The sequence below is a fragment of the Meleagris gallopavo genome, chromosome 2 (genome assembly GCF_000146605.3).
Source record: "Meleagris gallopavo isolate NT-WF06-2002-E0010 breed Aviagen turkey brand Nicholas breeding stock chromosome 2, Turkey_5.1, whole genome shotgun sequence".
In the NCBI taxonomy this organism is placed as follows: domain Eukaryota; kingdom Metazoa; phylum Chordata; class Aves; order Galliformes; family Phasianidae; genus Meleagris; species Meleagris gallopavo.
Window position 1 is genome coordinate 54,631,319 of NC_015012.2, and position 19,306 is coordinate 54,650,624.

General features: G+C 36.8%; 1 protein-coding gene across 1 annotated transcript in view; it reads left to right on the forward strand.

Moving 5' to 3' along the window:
- The window catches only part of HBS1L (HBS1 like translational GTPase), a 105,624-nt gene that overhangs the window by 78,932 nt on the left and 7,386 nt on the right, over window positions 1-19,306 (forward strand). The window contains exons 7-14 of the mRNA XM_010707323.2: window positions 7,861-8,117; window positions 8,562-8,727; window positions 11,312-11,429; window positions 13,853-13,999; window positions 14,654-14,728; window positions 15,473-15,590; window positions 15,780-15,851; window positions 19,009-19,113. Coding sequence (XP_010705625.1) covers window positions 7,861-8,117; window positions 8,562-8,727; window positions 11,312-11,429; window positions 13,853-13,999; window positions 14,654-14,728; window positions 15,473-15,590; window positions 15,780-15,851; window positions 19,009-19,113 — 1,058 coding nt within the window. The remainder of the gene's footprint in view (window positions 1-7,860; window positions 8,118-8,561; window positions 8,728-11,311; window positions 11,430-13,852; window positions 14,000-14,653; window positions 14,729-15,472; window positions 15,591-15,779; window positions 15,852-19,008; window positions 19,114-19,306) is intronic.

Below are 19,306 nucleotides of genomic sequence, written 5' to 3' on the forward strand. Positions count from 1 at the left end.
TGTGGCTCCTCCATCACCTGTTTTCCCTTTTGGATTAGACTGGTTTCTATTAACAATATTTAATGCAGTTTTTGTGTTTGGATATGCTTATTGTGATTTTGAATTCAACCTTATTATAGTCACATACTTTGTGCCAAGAAATAGCATGGTTATCCTCAGGAAAATAGTTCATAAGCATAAATAGTGCCAACATCCCCACCTCAGCTGCAGTATTTGCAGCTCTGATCTGGAAAGCATTTTGAGGAGCAAGAAGATAGTGTGGTTTTTATTTTACAGTACCTTGAGCATGTTTGGTGTAACTGTGTAGAAAGTAACCAGATGGTTTTACCTAGTTTCTTAAGTGCATTTAATACAGGAGTGTAAGCCTAATATCATTATATCCTTAAAACTGTTAAATGCCATTGCTGAATGAAATTGATGTCTTTCAGCTACTTAGATACAATAAAATGTAAATTAAAAATCCCTGGAATTTCAAAATCCTCTTTCTGTGCTGTTTGAGATTTGCAGTACATCAGAGGAAACATTTTTCTTCCTCTCACCTTTGCTGATTAGTGACTGTAATGACTGATTCGTATTAACTTAATGGAATCTTCATCTTTGGTGTTTCTATTTCACTGCTTAAATAGGAGTTTTTCATAATAATAAAATGATGTAGATATAACTTTATAAAAAGTAATCATAAAGGAGTGAAAAAGATCTGCCACTTAATCTTTCAGTGGCTTAGTAGGGATAGTAGTGATTGCATTTTTAGCTGTAATAAGATAATGGCTATATGAAATGTTTATTAATAAGAATAAATACAGAATTTAGTCCCTCTTATTTAATGACTGTCCCACCTTGTGTGTGTCTTACTTTGTAGGGAAAGATGAAGTAGGAATGTTTTCCTCATGTCTAGGCTGGAGAAATTCTTGGATAGCCTAATGGTGACTCAGTCTCAGAGGAAAAATAGTTGTCTCTGCATGGTTCTCAGCTGCTCTGCTTCTCTTCAGGGACTCTGACATAATCTGTATTGTGCTTAATTCCATTATAGTGATACATTTTTTTGTGACATAAAAAAAAAAGTAACCTACTACTGATATCTTCAGGTTTAAATCTTTGGTACTGTGAAGATATTTATTTAATTCATTTCACTTGATCAGCATTTCAGCAATGCTGCTAAATAAGAACAAGCCTCTTTTTCCCCACCCTTTTCAGAGGGTGGTGGTACAGGCTGCCTGGAGGAGCTGTGGGTACCCCTTCTCTGTGGGGATTCAAGGCCAGGTTGGATGGGGCCCTTGGAAGTCTGATCTGGTGGTTGGCAGCCCTGTCTGTGGTAGAGAGGTTGGAACTGGGTGGGCTTTAAGGTCTCTTTCAACTCTAACCATTCTGTGATTCTATGATTCCTATAGAAATTGTATGGATGTTAGGCATTTACTTTTAAGCTTGTATAAATAGGAATGGTGTAGTTTTTTGAAGAATAGAATGAGATTTTGAGAAGAGCCAATCAACAAATATGGCAGAAAGTCTGATTGAAATTGCAGTGTTATCTGCATGTTTTAGGAATCACACTTGTAGGAACCTGCGATGACCACCTTTGTTGTCTATGGACCGCTGGAGCAGTTTGACATGCAGAACTGAGGGAGGTGGCCTTGACCTTATCTTTTCTTCTCTACTTAGGACAGTGTAGCTTAGTCTGCCTGATTCCTAACAGATGGAGCCTGACTTCCACTTTTCCATGGTTTCTGTGTAAGGTCTACGCTAAATATATTGAAGTTACCTGTTGCCTTGCAAGCTTGTAATGACTTTGTAGCTTTTATGTGTCCACTTCTAAACTTAAAAAGCAAAGGAAAACCTTTTTCCCTGTCTCAACTCCTTAAGTATGAGAGTTTTTTTTCTTACACATTTATCTGCTGGTTTCTTGATAATTTATATAAAGATGAATTCTCGGGGAAAGCAATAGATTTATGCTTATTAATGCCTAAGAAGGATTTTAAAGTTATTTTTCAGATTCTCTTTGTTATTTATGCACTAATAAATGTACTGCAGAGGGCTTATAATAATGCATATTTCTAAATGCATAGTTTGTATCTCTGACTGAAAGCACTCTATTAGAAATTGTTCATGGGAGTTTTGATAAACTTGAATTCTAAACCAAGTGTGATTTGTTAGCCTTTGCAGTTTGCACTTCATGCTCTCATTGCTAAATATTTGTATGCTGTTGGTGCAGGCACCATTCCAAAGTGATTCTACAGTATGCTAGTTTTTATTGTCAACTTTTATGGAATTTTAAAGGTAATTCATAGGCCACGTTTTTAAAAACAGTGGTCTAGCATTAACAAAACTGACTATTCTTTGAATAGCTACTCAGTCTTTATGATACCAATTTTGTTATGATATATAACCTCATAATAATAAACGAACCTTCATTAAAATGTGAATGGAGTCTTAGAAGGCATGAATTACTCTGAGCATTGATTGGCTTAGAAATTGTCTCTGGAAAATGGAGTTTGCTCACTTCTGACAAGCTGTTTTTCTGGTGCTTTAGCAAGATTAAATACTGGGTTTTCTCTTGTCAAATCGTGAAGGAAAACAGAAAAAATTGTGAGCAAAAAAGGGTGATTATTTTAACCAGCCTGACCAATATTGTGTAATTAATAATTTTGAAAGGGGAAATAAATGTAGACATTCCTGTAATGACTCTGTGTACTCCGAAAGAGTCGGTTGTATAAAAATAGTTCACGAAGCATCCAGACTTGAAGATTGAAAATAATACGTAAAAGCTAAATCTTCAGCAGGTACACTTTCAGGTTCTTCTTTGAATGTTGGTAGAGTGAACCTCAGTAAACACAGTTGCGTGAAGATGAGTGTCTTTTAGCATGTTTTATAACAGCATATGTTGTATTTCAGAATTTCTTGTTGTTCCCAGAAGACAGTGATGTAACCATAACATTTTACTCAGTTTAATCTTACGGTCTGTGTTGGCTAGACAACATAGGAAGTGTCTTGCCTGGCAGTTCTGGTTTCTACTAAATGTTGAACTTTGCCAGGCATTTGTCTTCTGATTGCTAAGAAAAAGCTGTGGTGAGAGCTTTGGACATCTGTGGCTGAACTGATGGAGGTCAAGCCTGTTTTTAACAAGTTCTTATGCATGGTGCAAGCAAATGGTTAGGAAGTGCTCTTCCTCCAAATAGAAATGGCAAATCTTCTGTTATCATGGAACAGGATGTTTTCAGATTTCCAGAACATGGTAGTATCTGAAACCTTTAGAAATCTAGATGGAACTAGTCTAGTAACAGTTTCAAATATTTTACCCCTGAAATAATAGCAAGGCCTAGTGGCTAGTCATGTTTCACTCATTATTTCACTAGTATATTTATCTAGTGCCTTTTCCTTGAAGAACCCAAATACATACTCGTTTTGGCATCCCAGAGCAGTGGTAGTCACACCAGAAGGTACTTAATCATGAGAGAATAATAGTTTAATCTGATCTTGATTCTTTGAGGAGCTGTAAGTGGTTTGAATTCTGCCATTCCACATTCATCATATTTTTGGAATTCGTACTGACAGTCTTTGGCTTAAGGGAAAATCTGAGCTTCTGAGACTAGAAAATAAAATTATTACTTAAGTAAGTAGAATTTAGAAACTTACTAAAAATTGTCTTTCAAAATGTTTTTGTTTTTTAAAAGGCTTTGGAAAGCTATAGGATAACGTTTTTGGATCACATTACTTCAAGTTTTATCTAAATGTTTTCCTTTTGATGCTTTTCATTTTTGAAAAATTGGTTTTGGAAGCAATGCAGACAGTGCAAAAGAGAGAATACTGGATTGCTGCAAAGGCTGTTTTTATCTGAGCTTCCTTCTAGAAATTCAAGTGTTAGAATGTTAAGGAAAAAAAATGACACCAATGTGAAATACCATATTTGTGTTGTACTGTAACTTCATATTAGTAAACGTCATAATGCTTCAGTGTGAAAAGTGATAGATGTTGAGCTGACACTGAATTGAACTTCATCTTGGGGGGGAAAAAAAGTTAAGAATCGTAATCTTGTTGGAAGGCATCTAACACAAATAAGTTTTAAATAGGTTAATATATGATTCAGGCCAAACTGGTCTGGTGTGCTTTGTATAATCAAGGTGTTTTTAAATACGTTGTTAGAATGTGTAGAAAACCTTGTCTCTGCAATTCTGCAGTCCTTTGAATTTTTGCTTTCCATCAACTTGATTGTTTTTTCAGTCAGTTTTAATAAAGTATCTCTGAATAGAAATTAGAGAAAATACTTGTGCCATTCCAAAGTAGATTTTTCTGTTTGATCTTAATGTACTATTTAAGGAATTAAAAAAACAAAAACAAAAACAAAAAACCCAAACAACAAATAAACAAGTATTTCGTTCAGACTGATAGAAATGCATTTTTCTTTTACCACAAATAACTGTAGTGACTTATTTTTCTATGCAATAGCTCACTCCCTTTTCTATAATTGATGAGTCATAGGATCAGAGGATCATAGAATTGTTCCAACCTTCCTGCTATAGGCAGCGACACCTCCCTCTAGACCAGGTTGCTCAGAGCCCCATCCAGCCTGGCCTTGAATAGTTACAGGGACTTCTTTGATCAACCTGTTCCAGTGTCTCACCACCCTCACAGTAAAAAAATTTCTTCCTGATATCTTGTCTAAATCTTACCCTCTTCCAGTTTAAAGCCACTTCCCCTCACCCTGTTGCTTCATGCTCTTGTAAAAAGTCTCTCCCCAGCTTTCCTGTAGGCCCCCTTTAGGTACTGGAAAGTAGCTACAAGGTCTCCCTGGAGCCTTCTCTTCTGCAGGTTGAAGAACCCCAACCCTCCCAGTCTGTCCCTGTAGGGAAGATGCTCCACCCCTCTGATCATCTTTCTGGTCCTCTGGACTTGCTCCAACAGCTTCCTGTCCTTCTTGTGTTGGGGGTTCCAGAACTGTATGTAATACTCCAGGTGGGGTCTCACAAGAGCAGAGTAGAGGGACAGAATCACCTCCCTCAACTTGCTGGTCGTGCTTCTCTTGATGTTACCCAGAATACTGTTGGCTGCCTGGGTTGCAAGCGCACATTGCCAGCTCATATTGAGTCTTCTGTCAGCTGACACCCCTAAAATCCTTCTTGTTAGGGCTGCTCTCAAGCCATTCTCCATCCACCCATATTTGTGGTTGGGATTGCCCTGACCCAGTAGCAGGACCTTGTACTTGGCCTTGTTTAACTTCATGAGGTTGGCCTGGGCCCACCTCTCGAGACTGTCCAGGTCCCTCTGCATGGCATACCTTCCCTCTAGTGTGTCAACTGCACCACTGAGCTTGGTGTTGTCTGCAAACTTGCTGAGGATGCCCTCGATCCCGCTGTGCATGTCGCTTATAAAGATGTTAAGTAACACCAATCCCTGAGGAACAAATCAAAATAAAAAATGTCATGAATGTGTGACCAAGGGCAGTATATTGATATTGTTTTCCTTTAAATGGTTTACAAAATTTTAATAGAATAACTTCATGTAAATAGACTTTCAAAAGAGTAGTATATCCATTTTGCAGCAGCATAGATACTGTCCAACTCCTGCTACCTGCATGACATAAACCACGTTTGGTGCTTAGCTAATTGGAGAAAATGATGATTGTGTATCAAGTCTTGATGCAGCATCCCAGCTTTACGTTTTGGATTAGTAGTCAAGAAACAAATATGCGTATTTCTGCTTTGGGATCCTCACAATAAAGAGCAAGAACTTGGCTTTGGCCCTTATAAAAAGGTGTCAAAACAAATCATTCTGATATAGTCCTTGTAGCTAGACTCTGAATTAAAAAAAGGAGGGCTATAAAATGGGCATCGTAGCTTATGGCTATAATTAGAGGCTAAATTTCCATTCACTCTGAATGTTTTCTAGGCTTAACAGTTTAGGTTGTAATGCTTGAATTGCTTTGTCAAGTAGACTAGTTTGGCTGGACTATGTTGTCTCCTGAGAGGAAATGGAAAGGAACTAATACAATGCAAATACTCCTATGAGTGCTGATACAGACAGAAAACGAGAGGTAACGTTGCACTGAATTATCAAAAAAAAAAAAAAACCAAAAAAGAAACCCAGATACTGTGACATGGGATTCTGAAGTACCATGTCAAAGTAAGTATTTTGAATTATAAAAATTGAAAAGAGGAAAACTGAAGTTTCCTTCCTGCTGGTATATAAATGAGATGTGGAGACAGAAAGATTCACTCTGGAAATGATGGTAGTTGTGTTAGCTTTTGGTAGCATTTCTGAAAACCTGCTAGAATCAGTTCTACAGAAAGTAGCCTGCACCACAGTAGAACTGCATTGGAAAGGATTTCCAGTTTTCCAGGGGAAGAAGCCCCTTTTCCTTATAGGAGCAAACAAAAAACAAACATTTTCAATATTGATAAATGTGACTTCACAGAATCACAGAATTTCAGGAGTTGGAAGAGATCTCAAAACATCAAGTCCAACATCCCACTAAAACAGGTTCCCTACAGTAGGTCATGCAGGTAGGTATCCAGATGGGTCATGAATATCTCCATAAAAGGAGTCTCCAGAAGCTTTCTGGACAATGTGTTCCAGTGCTCCGTCACTCTTTCTGTGAAGTTCTTCTTCATTTTTTGGTATGGAACTTTCTGTGTTCAAGTTTTAGGCTATTGCTCCTTGTCCTGTCAGTGTACACCACTGAGAAGAGCCTGGCCTCATCCATTTGCCTCCTACCTCCCTTTAGATATTTATAAGCGTTAATCAGATACTCCCTCAGTTGTCTTTTCCCCAGGCTGAACGTACTCAGGTTACTCAGCCTTTCCTCATACGGGAGGTGTTCCAGGCCTTTTATTACATTTGTAGTCCTCCACTGGATTTCTTTTAGAAGATACCTGTCTTTTTTGAACTGGGGAGTCCAGATCTGGGCACAGAATTCTAAATGTGGCCTCACAAGGGCAGAGTAGGAGAGGATAACCTCCCTCAACCTACTGACTGTGCTCTTTAATGCACACTATGATACCATTGGCTTTCTTGGCCATAAGAGCACACTACTGGCTCATTGGCAACCTGTTGTTCACCAGAACACCCAGGTCCTTCTCTGCAGAGCTCCTCTCCAGTACATTGTGTCCTAACCTAGGCTGATCCCTGTGGTTATTCTTTGCCAGATGCAAAACTCTATACTTGCGCTTGTTAAACCTCATTGGGTTCTTTCCTCCCCAACACTCCAGTCTGTCCAGTTCTTGTTGAATGGTAGTACAGACTTCTCATGTGTCAGCCATTCCTCCCAGCTTTGTATCATCAGCAAACTTGCTGAGGTTGGACTCTACCCTTCATTGAGGTCAGTGATGAGGGTATTGAAAAAGATGTTGACTTATCTGTTATGATTCTGTATAAACGTTGCACCTTAAATTGCAGCTCTGATATACTTTATTTCTACTCTTCCTGTATTTTGCTAATGTTCTCACAATGGAACATCACTCCATTCAGCTGTACTTGTACTGCAAGTGAAAGCTATTTTAGGATGCCTCAAAGCTCATTTAGGTAGAAGTCTCACTGCAGAGAAGGACAGTGTCAGTTGTAGTCCTTTCCCTCCATGTTAAATGAAGTGGCTGTGAGAAGCTTTTGTTTATCAGTTTCATGATTTTTACAAGATTATTTATCTTGCTTTTGTGTGTAGTACTTATCTGACTAGATGTTCAGAGCTGGTACTGTGAAGTTTGCATCCAGTTGCTTATTATTTCCACCTTAATGGACTTGTTGCGACTTACCAGATAGCATTTTTCTGAGGCTTATATAATAAGGAAGGGAAGATTATTTTTCTCCTATATTTCTGTATTTTCTTGGACATTTGCATTCCCTGTGTTTTCTTTTTTTTTTTCTTTTCCCATATAGTATGATTACTGAAGAAAATGGCCATGTTAACACACCTCAGAAAGGACTGCCAATTGAAGAAGCCAGTGTAACTCCTGGGGTTCTTGAGGCAGTATCAAAACCTGCTCTTTCATCCCAAGTAGTGCAGGTTTCAGAAGAGCAGAATACCGTGCCTACTCCAGTAAAAAAAACAAGCAAGACAAAACCACAAATAGATGTGAAAGCAGAGTTGGAGAAGAGACAAGGAGGAAAACAACTACTTAATTTGGTGGTAATAGGTAATAATGTTATATTACAGGTATAGAGGTTAAAAACTGTTGATTGAATCGGGAAGCGATAAAGAATGAAAATTGTTGTCTCTTTATAATCATATACTGTTTTCAGTTGTATCTGCTTGACCACTGCTATTGAGAGAAAATACATTCAGACTTCCTTGGCTAGACCATGAGGTTGAGTTAACTTGCGTTTGACAGACTAGTAAGATCTACTTTCATTTTGTTTTGTTCTTGGCAGTGTTTTCTTTTTAGTGCTGATATGGAGATAGTAGTTGGCTGTCAATATTAAGTACCTGTTTCAGTATAGTGTCTGCCAGTACTGCTAAAATCCTGTGGATTGCAGGAACATTATTAGTGTATGTGATTTTCATATATTTTTGTCTATTTCATGTTGTACTATATTTAAAATTTGTAAATCAATAAAACTGATGTGTTTTTCCTCCATAGGACATGTTGATGCAGGTAAAAGTACTTTAATGGGTCACCTACTCTACCTCTTGGGGAATGTGAACAAAAGAACTATGCACAAATATGAACAGGAATCTAAGAAGGCTGGCAAAGCTTCATTTGCATATGCATGGGTCTTGGATGAAACTGGGGAAGAAAGAGAAAGGTAGAGTTATCAATTTAATGGGAAATTAATAATGTTTTTCTGAAAGAGCAACATTTGTTAGGAGATCTACTAATAAGGCTTTGATAGAAGCATTCTAAATGCTTTCAGATATTTACTCAGTGCTTACAAGTAAATATTTTGCTTTGTTGAAGTACACATCAAGAGAGAATTAATATTCTGGTTTGATTTCAAAAATGTGAACGAGAAGTTCAGTGTTTCTTCACAACTATGCTAAGGATTGTAGAGTGGGACCAAAATGTACAATGCTAAAAGCCAGTTTTCTTTAAAGCTGCCTTACTGGTTTATTACTGCAAATTTTCTCTCAACTTGGTTATTGTTGTGTGGAAAAGCTCTAGGTTAAATTGTTTGTATGAAAGGGAATCAGAACAGTAAACTGAGCACTAAAATTTTGGTTCACACCTGACTTACATTACATTGAATATCAAGTTTATCCTAAAAAATATATATATTTACTTTACAGAAATTTAAAATTAAATTCTAACATATTAAAAAAGTATGTAATGGTGAAGCAGTGAAGCTAATTAAAAAAAAAATATATATATATATGACCTTTAAGAAAACCGAATAGAAAGTGACATGATATAGTATGTTCAAAAAAAAATACTTTACCGTGTATGTGTGTCTATATCTATCTATCAATCTAGCTATAAATAAGTAGGTTGCTCCCAAAGTAATGCCTCATTTTTATTTCCATGTAAATGATTGCAGATACAAATTTAATAGAATAAATTTTCAGATACAAAACACTGTTTTTCAACACTGTCACCACCATTAGCTATAGTTTTTGCCAGTGATGAACAAGAGCCTGTGTGCTGTGAGCCTGTGTGCTGCGCTTGTAAAGATCTGCACCAGTGGAGGTGGCCCACTATTTCACCCTTTCTTTGATGGGTAATTCACATTACCACTCCCTGGACTGCCATTTTGACTCTGGCTTGTAGTAGTGACAGTGTGTCTTGCCACTTGTGATGGTGTGATTCAGGAAGCTTTCACCTTGAGCCTGGTGTTTGTTCAGTAGGTACTGACAAATTTGCATATAGTGTTCTTTGTTCCTGTGCATACATCATGGCACCCATCTGACACAAGGTTTATGACATTCCAGTGTCGCCACCATCATTTCCAAAGCATTGAAACTGATATTCAGTTCTTTTCAGCTCTATACTCAGTCCCCTGTTTGTCATCTCTTCTGGATGAGCTGATTGAGACATTCTTCATTTTGTGATGTGACAGCTGTGCATGGCTATCACACATAGAATATGGTTTGTCTTTCACACTGTTGTTGCTACCTCTGAAATGCACCATCTGCCACCTCACTGTGCTCACATCCACTCTTTGTTTTCCTTCGGTGTTCAGCAAGCATCAATGAATGTCAGTGAGTGCCATTTTTTCTCTACGGAGGAATTCAGGGACACCTCTTTGCTTCATATGCACTTCCATGTCAGATGCCATTGCGTCAGACTGCCCCTCTACTGCCGTGTGTCACACAGCAACAACATGTAATGGATTGTTGGTGGGAAGGTACAGCGTTTTATTGCCACGCCGCCAACATCTGCCTCTGACTTTGTGGACCAGTGGAACAACATAGGAGGCATTACTTTCAGAACAGCCCTCATATTTTCCTTTTAATCATTCATCCGTTGTTCTACAGCATGTAAACTCTGGTTGCAAAGATAAATGTAACAGAGTAAACTGCTGCTGTAGAACATCAGTTAGGCTGGTGGCTGTAGTGTGTTTACCTTTGTTTTAAAGGCAGATACACATCTGCAGCCACTCTGTATATAACTAAACTTTTGCATATGCAACTCCTTTCAGTTATGAAATGAACGTAGAAACCTGAGTAGGAGTGGGAACAGGGAACTGGGGGAGAATATCCAGAAGCAACTGAATGTGATTTTCAGAAGAAGCCTGATGTTAGGGTTTCTAATCTGTATAGTATTGGTAGTGTTGTTGTAATATTTGTCAAAGTATGTAAGAGAGGAAAAGCTGATGGGGAGAAAAATTTAATGCTTGTAGATGTAACTGGATTAGAACTGTAATTATTTTCACTGCTCTGTAAAAGAAAAATTAACAAGTTAACCATATTATGAATAAAAGCTACTTGCGGTGCAGTGTGGTTAAGATGATAAACTAGAAATATGGTCAAGAATTTATTATCTATGAAAAGTAAAATGTTAACAGCAATTAAACTCTTCTGAAAAAAATTTTATGAGCCCTAAACTTGTATCCCTGGTTCTATTTTTTTTTTTAATTTTCTTTTTTCCACTTTCTGACCTTTATTCACTTAGATACAAGACATTTCTTCAGAAGATAAATTGTAATTATTAAAGGAAAATGTCTCTAAACAGGTATTTTTGCTTGATTTTTGTAAGACTAGACTTACATAAAGATAGCTCTAGCGTCGTCTTTTCCAGCAAGCAGATTTCTTTCAATTTTTTGATGCAGAGTGAATCAAATGAAATTTATTACCTGTATAATTTCATGATTGTGCTTATAATAGCTTACTTGATACCTCTGTGAAGCTTTCAAAACTGTTCTAATGAAATGTTCCACATATGTCTTGTTTAAGGGGAGTAACAATGGATGTGGGTATGACCAAATTTGAGACGAAGACTAAAGTAATTACTCTGATGGATGCTCCAGGCCACAAAGACTTTATTCCAAATATGATCACAGGAGCTGCACAGGTAGAGATGGTTTAAAATTTTTTTTCCAATAGCGTTATTTATAACTTTTTAAAATTAAATTGGCTTTCTTCTTTTAAAAACTAAGATGAAATGGAATCGTTCGTTCTAGAATAGCTTGCAAGTTTCCTAAACTTTAGATGGAGTATATTTGTTTTAATGTTAAAGGTAGCTTTTTTTTTTGTAGTTAACTTTTTGGAAGAGCATTATTAGGGAAGTAGATTGAATACTGAGCTGCAGTTAGATGGAATCAGTTTTTCAAATGTGTCGTTTATCTATTCAAGAATCTCTGTGAACGTAGTTTTGTAGATAAAGATTTTTAAGTGGTTTTGAGCTTAAAGAAAAAGTTTAGTTAGGCCAGCAAAAGGCATCCATGTGTTTAATACATTTCATAATGTATGACTAAGCACAGATAAGAGTTCATGTGCAATTTGTCTGTTTTATTCAGTGGAAGTCACACAGTGTGCGGACTGCGTGACTGTGGTTTTGGGAGCAGTAGGTAAAATCCAAAAGCAGTGGGCTCTATCACTGAATTTGGTATTATGCCTCCCATTCTCACATAGGCTAGTTAATTAATTTAGATAGTTAAATAGGGGAGAATAGTATGCTGTTAAATGCGATAAAATGTGTGATTTCTTTTCCACTTGAAAATGCATTCTTTTTTTTTTTTTAATAGTAGGACTGATTCCTTGAATTACAAGAGTTAAAGTGTTGTGACACATACTGTGTAGAGGTTTGTGTTTTATTATCTCAATAAGGATAGGTACTGTTACTATGGTTTTATAGTGAGAGTAACTGCTGTAGGAAAGCTGTTTGCTCCAAATCATGTTCTAGCTCTGTAGCAGAGGCTGGGTAAGAATTCAGGTATTGTGACTCAGTGGTTAGGATACAGGACAGGCAAAGTTCTCAAAGTGTGGTGTAGGGCATGTATAGTTACTTCTATCATGATACATACACTGCAGAATGATCAGGATTTTTGAAACCAGAATTAGTTCTTTAGTTTTAGATCACTAGAAAATGTTGACTCAACCACACTGTTTTCTTTCCAGTTTTCATTTTAAGTGCTTTGTCATCTTTAAAAAATGTAATGCAAACACAAAGTGTTAGGATACAACTTGCAGACCTACTAGTGGTTGCCTTAGTTCAGCAGAAGACAAGACTTGCCAGCTAAGGCTTGATGCATTTTCTGTGTTCTCTCAGGACTCCCTCAGGACTTCCCTCAGGGCAATTGTATTCTGAAGCCTATTAAAGAAATCACTGAAACTATACAAGCTTTTGATGCTCAAGTAGCCTCAGCAGAGAAGAAATGGGTTGAAGAAAGCAAGTATGGCCGTGATGCCTTCATATCAGGGGAAATTTTGTTAGTGTGAATCCCCAACTGCTGTTGCACAAAATGCAAATGAGCCTTATCAGAACCAGGATCTGGCCTTAAATACATAGTTAATTCACTTCAGTTCCAACGCCATTTCTTTTCTGTGTAACTTTAATTTAAAAAAAATTAATTTAAAAAATTAATTTTTAAAAAAAATACATTTTTCTGTAGGGAGACATCTACCACAATGCACTTCTGAGGCTCTGAGCAGTGGGAAAGTTCATCCCCCTCTCCCTTTCATCATACTCATGCATGCATAAGCCTCCCTGTGTGAGATGTGGGGAATTTGCATCTGGGTCAATGGGAGAGGTATTTTGGACTAGGGCACCATGATGCTGGCTTTATTTCTTCTCTCTGTATCCTGAAGGTTATATATGTAAAGAATATGAGAAAGCACGTCTTTTCTCTCTTTCCGTTAACTCTAACTGGCTGTTACTTCTGAAAAAGGGAAAGTTGTTTTCTGATTGCTTTCATTATCTGATTTTTTTTAATAGGCATGTTATATAGCAACATGTAAGGTTGACAGCTAAATTCATCCTTTTTCCTTGTGTGCTGGTTTTTCTACAGTGCTGTAGACTGCAATAACTATTTGTCTTCAATGCCATGGCAGAGTGTTTGCCTAGGTAATAAAATATGTAGTAGATTACTACATATTTTGGAGTCTGGCATGCTCCTTTGTGCTGAATAGATTGTGAAGCATCAACATGCAACATGAAGCAGTTGTGTCTGGTTGAATAATACTTTCATTAGTTGAGGTCCATTCAGCAAAGTGGGTGCTTTGAAGAAGACAGATTCCTCAGCCAGGTTTTGGCTTGTGTTTAACATAAAATAACAATGAATGACATGAGGTGATGCAATGCCACAATACCTCAGTGAAATGGACCTGAAGCAGATAAAATAAACTGTTTAAGTTGTGTTTGAAGCACATTCCTTCTCTGTAAAGTGCACTTGTGTGGGCTATTGCTGATGAGCGTGTTTAGTCAGAGTATTATCACCTCATAAACAGTTTTAATTGTTTGGGACTTTTTTTTTTGCATTTGTTTTTATAATCCAGGCTGATGTGGCTATTTTGGTTGTGGATGCCAGCAGAGGAGAATTTGAAGCGGGATTTGAGACAGGTGGACAAACTCGAGAACATGGATTATTAGTGCGATCTCTTGGAGTCACGCAGTTAGCTGTTGCAGTCAATAAAATGGACCAGGTACTTGCTTAACTTTCTCAGTTAAATGAAGGGGTTTCACCTAGGACTGTGGGTCAATTTAAGGATCAATATTATGAAACTAATAATAAAATTGCTTCTTTCTTTGATTTTCAGCCCTTAGTCTTTTATTTAGGTTATACACTAATTTTCTGTTCGAGTATATTTTCAAAGCACGCTAGAATGATAGAATATTTAAATTTAAAATGAGTAAAGGTGTGAAAATTTGGACTAAGGTGCTAATCCAGTGGCATCTGTAAGGGCACCTTGATAGTCAGTCAGGTCAAGTCCAAGAGCTTTATTTAAATCTTGCTGTGTTTTAAATTATTGGTGTGATATATGATTCTTCATGAATCTAAATTTTGTATGAGCATTTTAAAAAAAAGAAAAGCAAAAAAAGGAAGAATGAGATGCTGTTCAAGAACTAATCAAACTAGAGCCACATGCAAATTTGTGTTGACTGTTGTCATTATTTGTTAATGTGTTTGTTTGCTTTTACGTATTCAACTATTAACCCACCTGGAAATCTTGTATTTACAACATCTGCAGGTGCTGTGTGTGAGAAGCCCAATTGGTACTACAGACTTAATGACATGCAACTGTTGTTTAAGGTGTTAGAAATCTACAATTTACTATCACAGTCTGTTTCTATTTTAGGTCAATTGGCAACAAGAAAGATTCCAGGAAATTACCAGTAAGCTTGGCCAGTTTCTTAAACAAGCTGGCTTCAAGGTAACATAGACTTCTGAGGTCATTGCTTTGTTCAGGCATTTGGATAGGATGAGTAGTTGTTATGGTCAGGTTATTTTATATCACTTTTTTGCTGGTCATATGTGCACGTATTATTGCAGATTCCTTTTCTTACTGCTGGAGTGTTCTCTGACGCTTATGTAAGGTTAATCAGTTCTTTAATACTCTTTCTGTCACCATCTTTTCTTAGGTCTGTTGAATCTTTGGGGCACTCGTATTGTAGTCTCTTAGAATTGTTTTCTAAAAGCAGAGTAGACGAAGGATTGCTGAAATATTCAGTGTTATATGAATTACAGTAGATGATTTTATATTGGAGCAGGTCTTGGCAAGGATTATGAACTAAAAGAACACTCTATTTGCCATTCTCAGTTATTTCTACCATTTCCTTAGTTCAAACTACTATCTATTTGAACTGGTTGCAGCCTTCCTGAAATAGTTATGCGTAGAACAGCAGCTCAGACTAAAGCATGCCTGTCTGATATGGAGGTGGAGTTTGTTACCTGAAATCAGTTTCTAGTTGTTAATGTTGTTATCTTAACTCCTTGCTGGAGCACTGTGACTAGGGAAGATAAACAGAAAGGAAATGGATTCACCAAGTAGCCTATCTTTTCTAGGGGAAATACAAAATAAAGCTTAGAGGTGTAATATTGAAAAATGCACACTTTGCTTTTGCTAGAAGGGGCTTCTAACAATGTCTGATTAACTTCTGTTTATTTTCATAATTAGGAATCTGATGTGGCTTATATTCCAACAAGTGGTCTTGGTGGTGAAAATCTAGTCACAAGAAGTCAGTCAAGTGACCTCACAAAATGGTATCAAGGGAAGTGTTTGTTAGAGCAAATCGGTGAGTGAAGTTTTTCTCACTTAGAAAAAAATATGGCTCAGTCATGTGCGTGTCAAAATATTGATTTTGGGAAAGATGTGAGACAAAGTCTTTGGAATGCAATGTGGTTGATTAAGTCCCAAGTGAGAAGTTGTTGAGAGGGTTTTTTAAATACAGATATTCTAAAAGGTCTTACCAATTTTTTTGCAGATTCTTTCAAGCCACCGCAAAGATCAGTGGACAAACCGTTTAGATTGTGTGTTGCTGATGTTTTAAAGGTTGGTTATTTTTCTAATGTTTTCACCAGAATGACAGCATTATTTAAAACTAGTGTTGAAAGGAGATGTAAAAATAGGTGTTAAAATAGGTGCTTTATGTCTTTCAGTGGATTTGAACAGGAATAGTAATCTAAGTACTGTTCTTTTTGGAATTTTAGACACCATCACTGAAGGAGAAACCTATTGGAAAAAAATTGAGGAAGAATCTAGGTGACTTTGTAACTAGTTATGTAATGAATTGATGGTTCTGTGGGACAGTATCTGGGAGCCTTTCTTTTCCAAACCGGTTTTTGTTCCCTAGAGTACTGCTTCTTTGTCTTTGCAAGTGCGATTTCTAGGCCTTTTACCTTTCAGTCCTAGATTTAATTTAAATTAAAAAAATAATAATTAAAAAAAAAGTGTGACTTGCTTCTTTTATGTTCATTTTTTATTTTCATATAAAGCCTGGGGAGGGAGTAGAAGAAAGGGAGTGGCTTGGTGAAGCTTTGTAGCCAGCCAAAGATAAACTGAAAGGCTCCAAGCTGCTCCTTAGCACTAGTATAAATATGGACAGTCAATAACTATAATCAGTTTTTGTTGCCGTGGCCTGAAGAAAATGGAATGCTGTGAGCAGCTAAGATTTTTGTGATAAACTTAATATTTTCAGAGTTAAATGTATTTACATTTAGAAATAATTTAGAAAATGTCTTAAAAATAAGGCATATATAACATAGGTATCTAATTTGAAACTCTGAGCAGCTTCCTTCAGAAATGTTGCAAACCAAATGGCAGCATGAAAAAATCTTTTAAATCACATATTATTTAGATCAGTATTTTAAAAGAAATTTGAATTTAGGTATAGGCTGTTTGTAGGGGAAATAATGAACAAACCAGGTTGAAATACTGACTGTAATTGGAAAAATCTATTCTGAGACGTTCTGATTTGGGTCTTTGAGAAAATACTACTTGTTATGAATGCCCTGGGATAGCCAACTTAGCATGCTGAAGCCGTAATACTAAGTGTTGAAACACTGCATGAGAATTTGCCCTGGTGCACTATCACAGATTTCATATTTCAGGTTTTCACTATACTTACATTCAATTTGTGAGCTGTGGAAAGTTTTTTGGAATTTTTGATTGAGATCTTTCAAAATAATATTTTTTGTTGCAATAATCATTTTTTGTGTTGACTGATGTTTCACTAAATGAACAATTTAGATTAAATCTGCTCTCTGGAAGAAAGACTGATTTTTGCTAAAGTAAGCAAACCAACAATGGTTTTAGAAAGAAACTCAATTTACAAATACAGGGTTCATTTATGAATGTGGCCTTTTAGGTACTTTTTAGATTGTGGGTTGTTTTTTTTTTTAAACATGTGATATCAGAACTTAATTAACTTGGATGCCATTAGAGGAAGTAACTGCAGATACCACTACAGAAGCAACAGTTATTCTCAGCTCTATTCCAACGTGCATGCATATGCAGGAGAAGCAGTCCTGCTTCTCCTGCACTTTGAACTGAGCAGAACTATGTAAAAAGTGAGAGCGCTGAGTTCACTTTTATGCAGCTTGGAAATCCCCTTTCTTTATTGAGGTTGTAATGCATATGTTTCATCTACCTCGGCCTGGTTTTACTGACCTCCATAGGCCTCCTAATGTTCTCTCCAGGCAAGCTATCTCCTGACAAGAGCTGTCTGGAAACACATTTGTCTTCACTGCAGCATCAGTCCTCACTGAGCTCATTATAGGGTATGACTTGACCTGACTTGAGAAAAGCATTGATTGCTAAGAGGCCTAATCCTGTGAATGGTCACTGTGACCTAGGAGAACTTAACTAGCATGATGTGTAGAAATCAAGCCTTTTTTTTATGGCCCAATTCTGTCCGCTACTATGCATTTTTTAACTTGCACTGATCTCATGGGGGAGTAAAGGAAGAAGTCAGCATGTGCAAGGCTTCAAACAACATACTAGCCTACCAAGGCAGAGCAGGTGATGTAGTGAAAGAGTTGTTTTTTGATTATGCTTGGAGATGGCTGGGAACCAGGAACCAGTTCATGATTTTGGTTGTCTGCATGTGCTTACAGAGCTAGCTTTAGGTTCTTTTTGATACAGTGTTGAGATAGCTTATGTACCATGATATCTGGATGCTTTTCTAGCAGACATCTACTTCTCCAGGTTTCTATTCTTTTGACATCCTATGTCTTCTGTTAACTGACTGTGTTCAACCTGTTTGCCAGAATGAGTAGAGGGGAGATTAGCTCACAGACATACTGGTAATAGTTTTCCAGCTAGCTAGATGGAAACATTCCTCAATAACAGTTATGAATGCAAAACGAAGTGTTGGAGGTATAAGACTCAAGATTAATATGGTAAAAAAATATTAATATGTTTGCTGATTACTGCCTTCTAATATTCACCAAAATGTATATTTGTTGTTTGTGTTGTCTATGTAGAATCACTTCAGATGATTTTTTTTTAAATATATCCATAAGCATTTGCTGTGGGAGAGAGGCATTTGTTAAGGTGTTTATTTGTAAATGTGCATGTGTGGCACCTCTTTTAAAAATAATTGATGATTTGTTCAAGTAATGAGCAGGGTATCAGTTAGGGATGTGAGCATTCAAGAATTAAAACAAATTGCATATCGTCTACTTAGAAATAGTGAAGTATTTTGCAGTTATAGGAACTCCTCATGTTAAATAGGACCAAATCATTTATTGATTTTTCTAGGAGTAAATGAAATATGCAAACAGAGCATGTAGAGCTCTGACTCAGTTAAACAGTAAATGGCATAGGAAGTTGCACCTGTGTGTATGAAAATTGTTATGACTGTGGTATATTTTTTATCTGTAATTAGAAAATCACGAATTAAATAAAATCCCTAGAAATGAAGGGGCTTAATCTAATACTGCAAAACTAAAAAATATTTCTTCATGCTCCTACAGTTGTTTAAAGAAGGATATTTCTCCTTAGTTCTGAAAAACATAAGATCTAGAGGTTTTGAATTGAACGTTTCATTTTCACAATGATGCACAGCTGGCTGCCTTGCAAGTACTGAACTCTCTACTGGGGAAAAAGTCTTTATTATATTACAGACTTATCTGCGTGTTTCTGAAGGGCTAACTTGTGATGGGAAATTGACCTTATGAAGTTGTTTCAAATCATTACTGTGTTTATTGCAGACCAAGGATCAGGATTCTGTGTGACTGGAAAAATAGAAGCTGGCTATATTCAAGTTGGAGAACGACTTCTGGCAATGCCTCCCAATGAAACTTGCACTGCAAAAGGTACAGTCTTCAGAAGTGTGTTTACTTTCAGGTCAATACTGGGCTTAGAAGCAGTTACTGAAATGGCAACAGACTGTCAAACTGATACTAACTGTCAAACATAAAATGTGAAAGCATAAAACGGATTTCTTTAGATGTGACTGTATCTGTATAAATATGTCTGTGAAGAGTATGTGAAATCTTACTTTTTTTT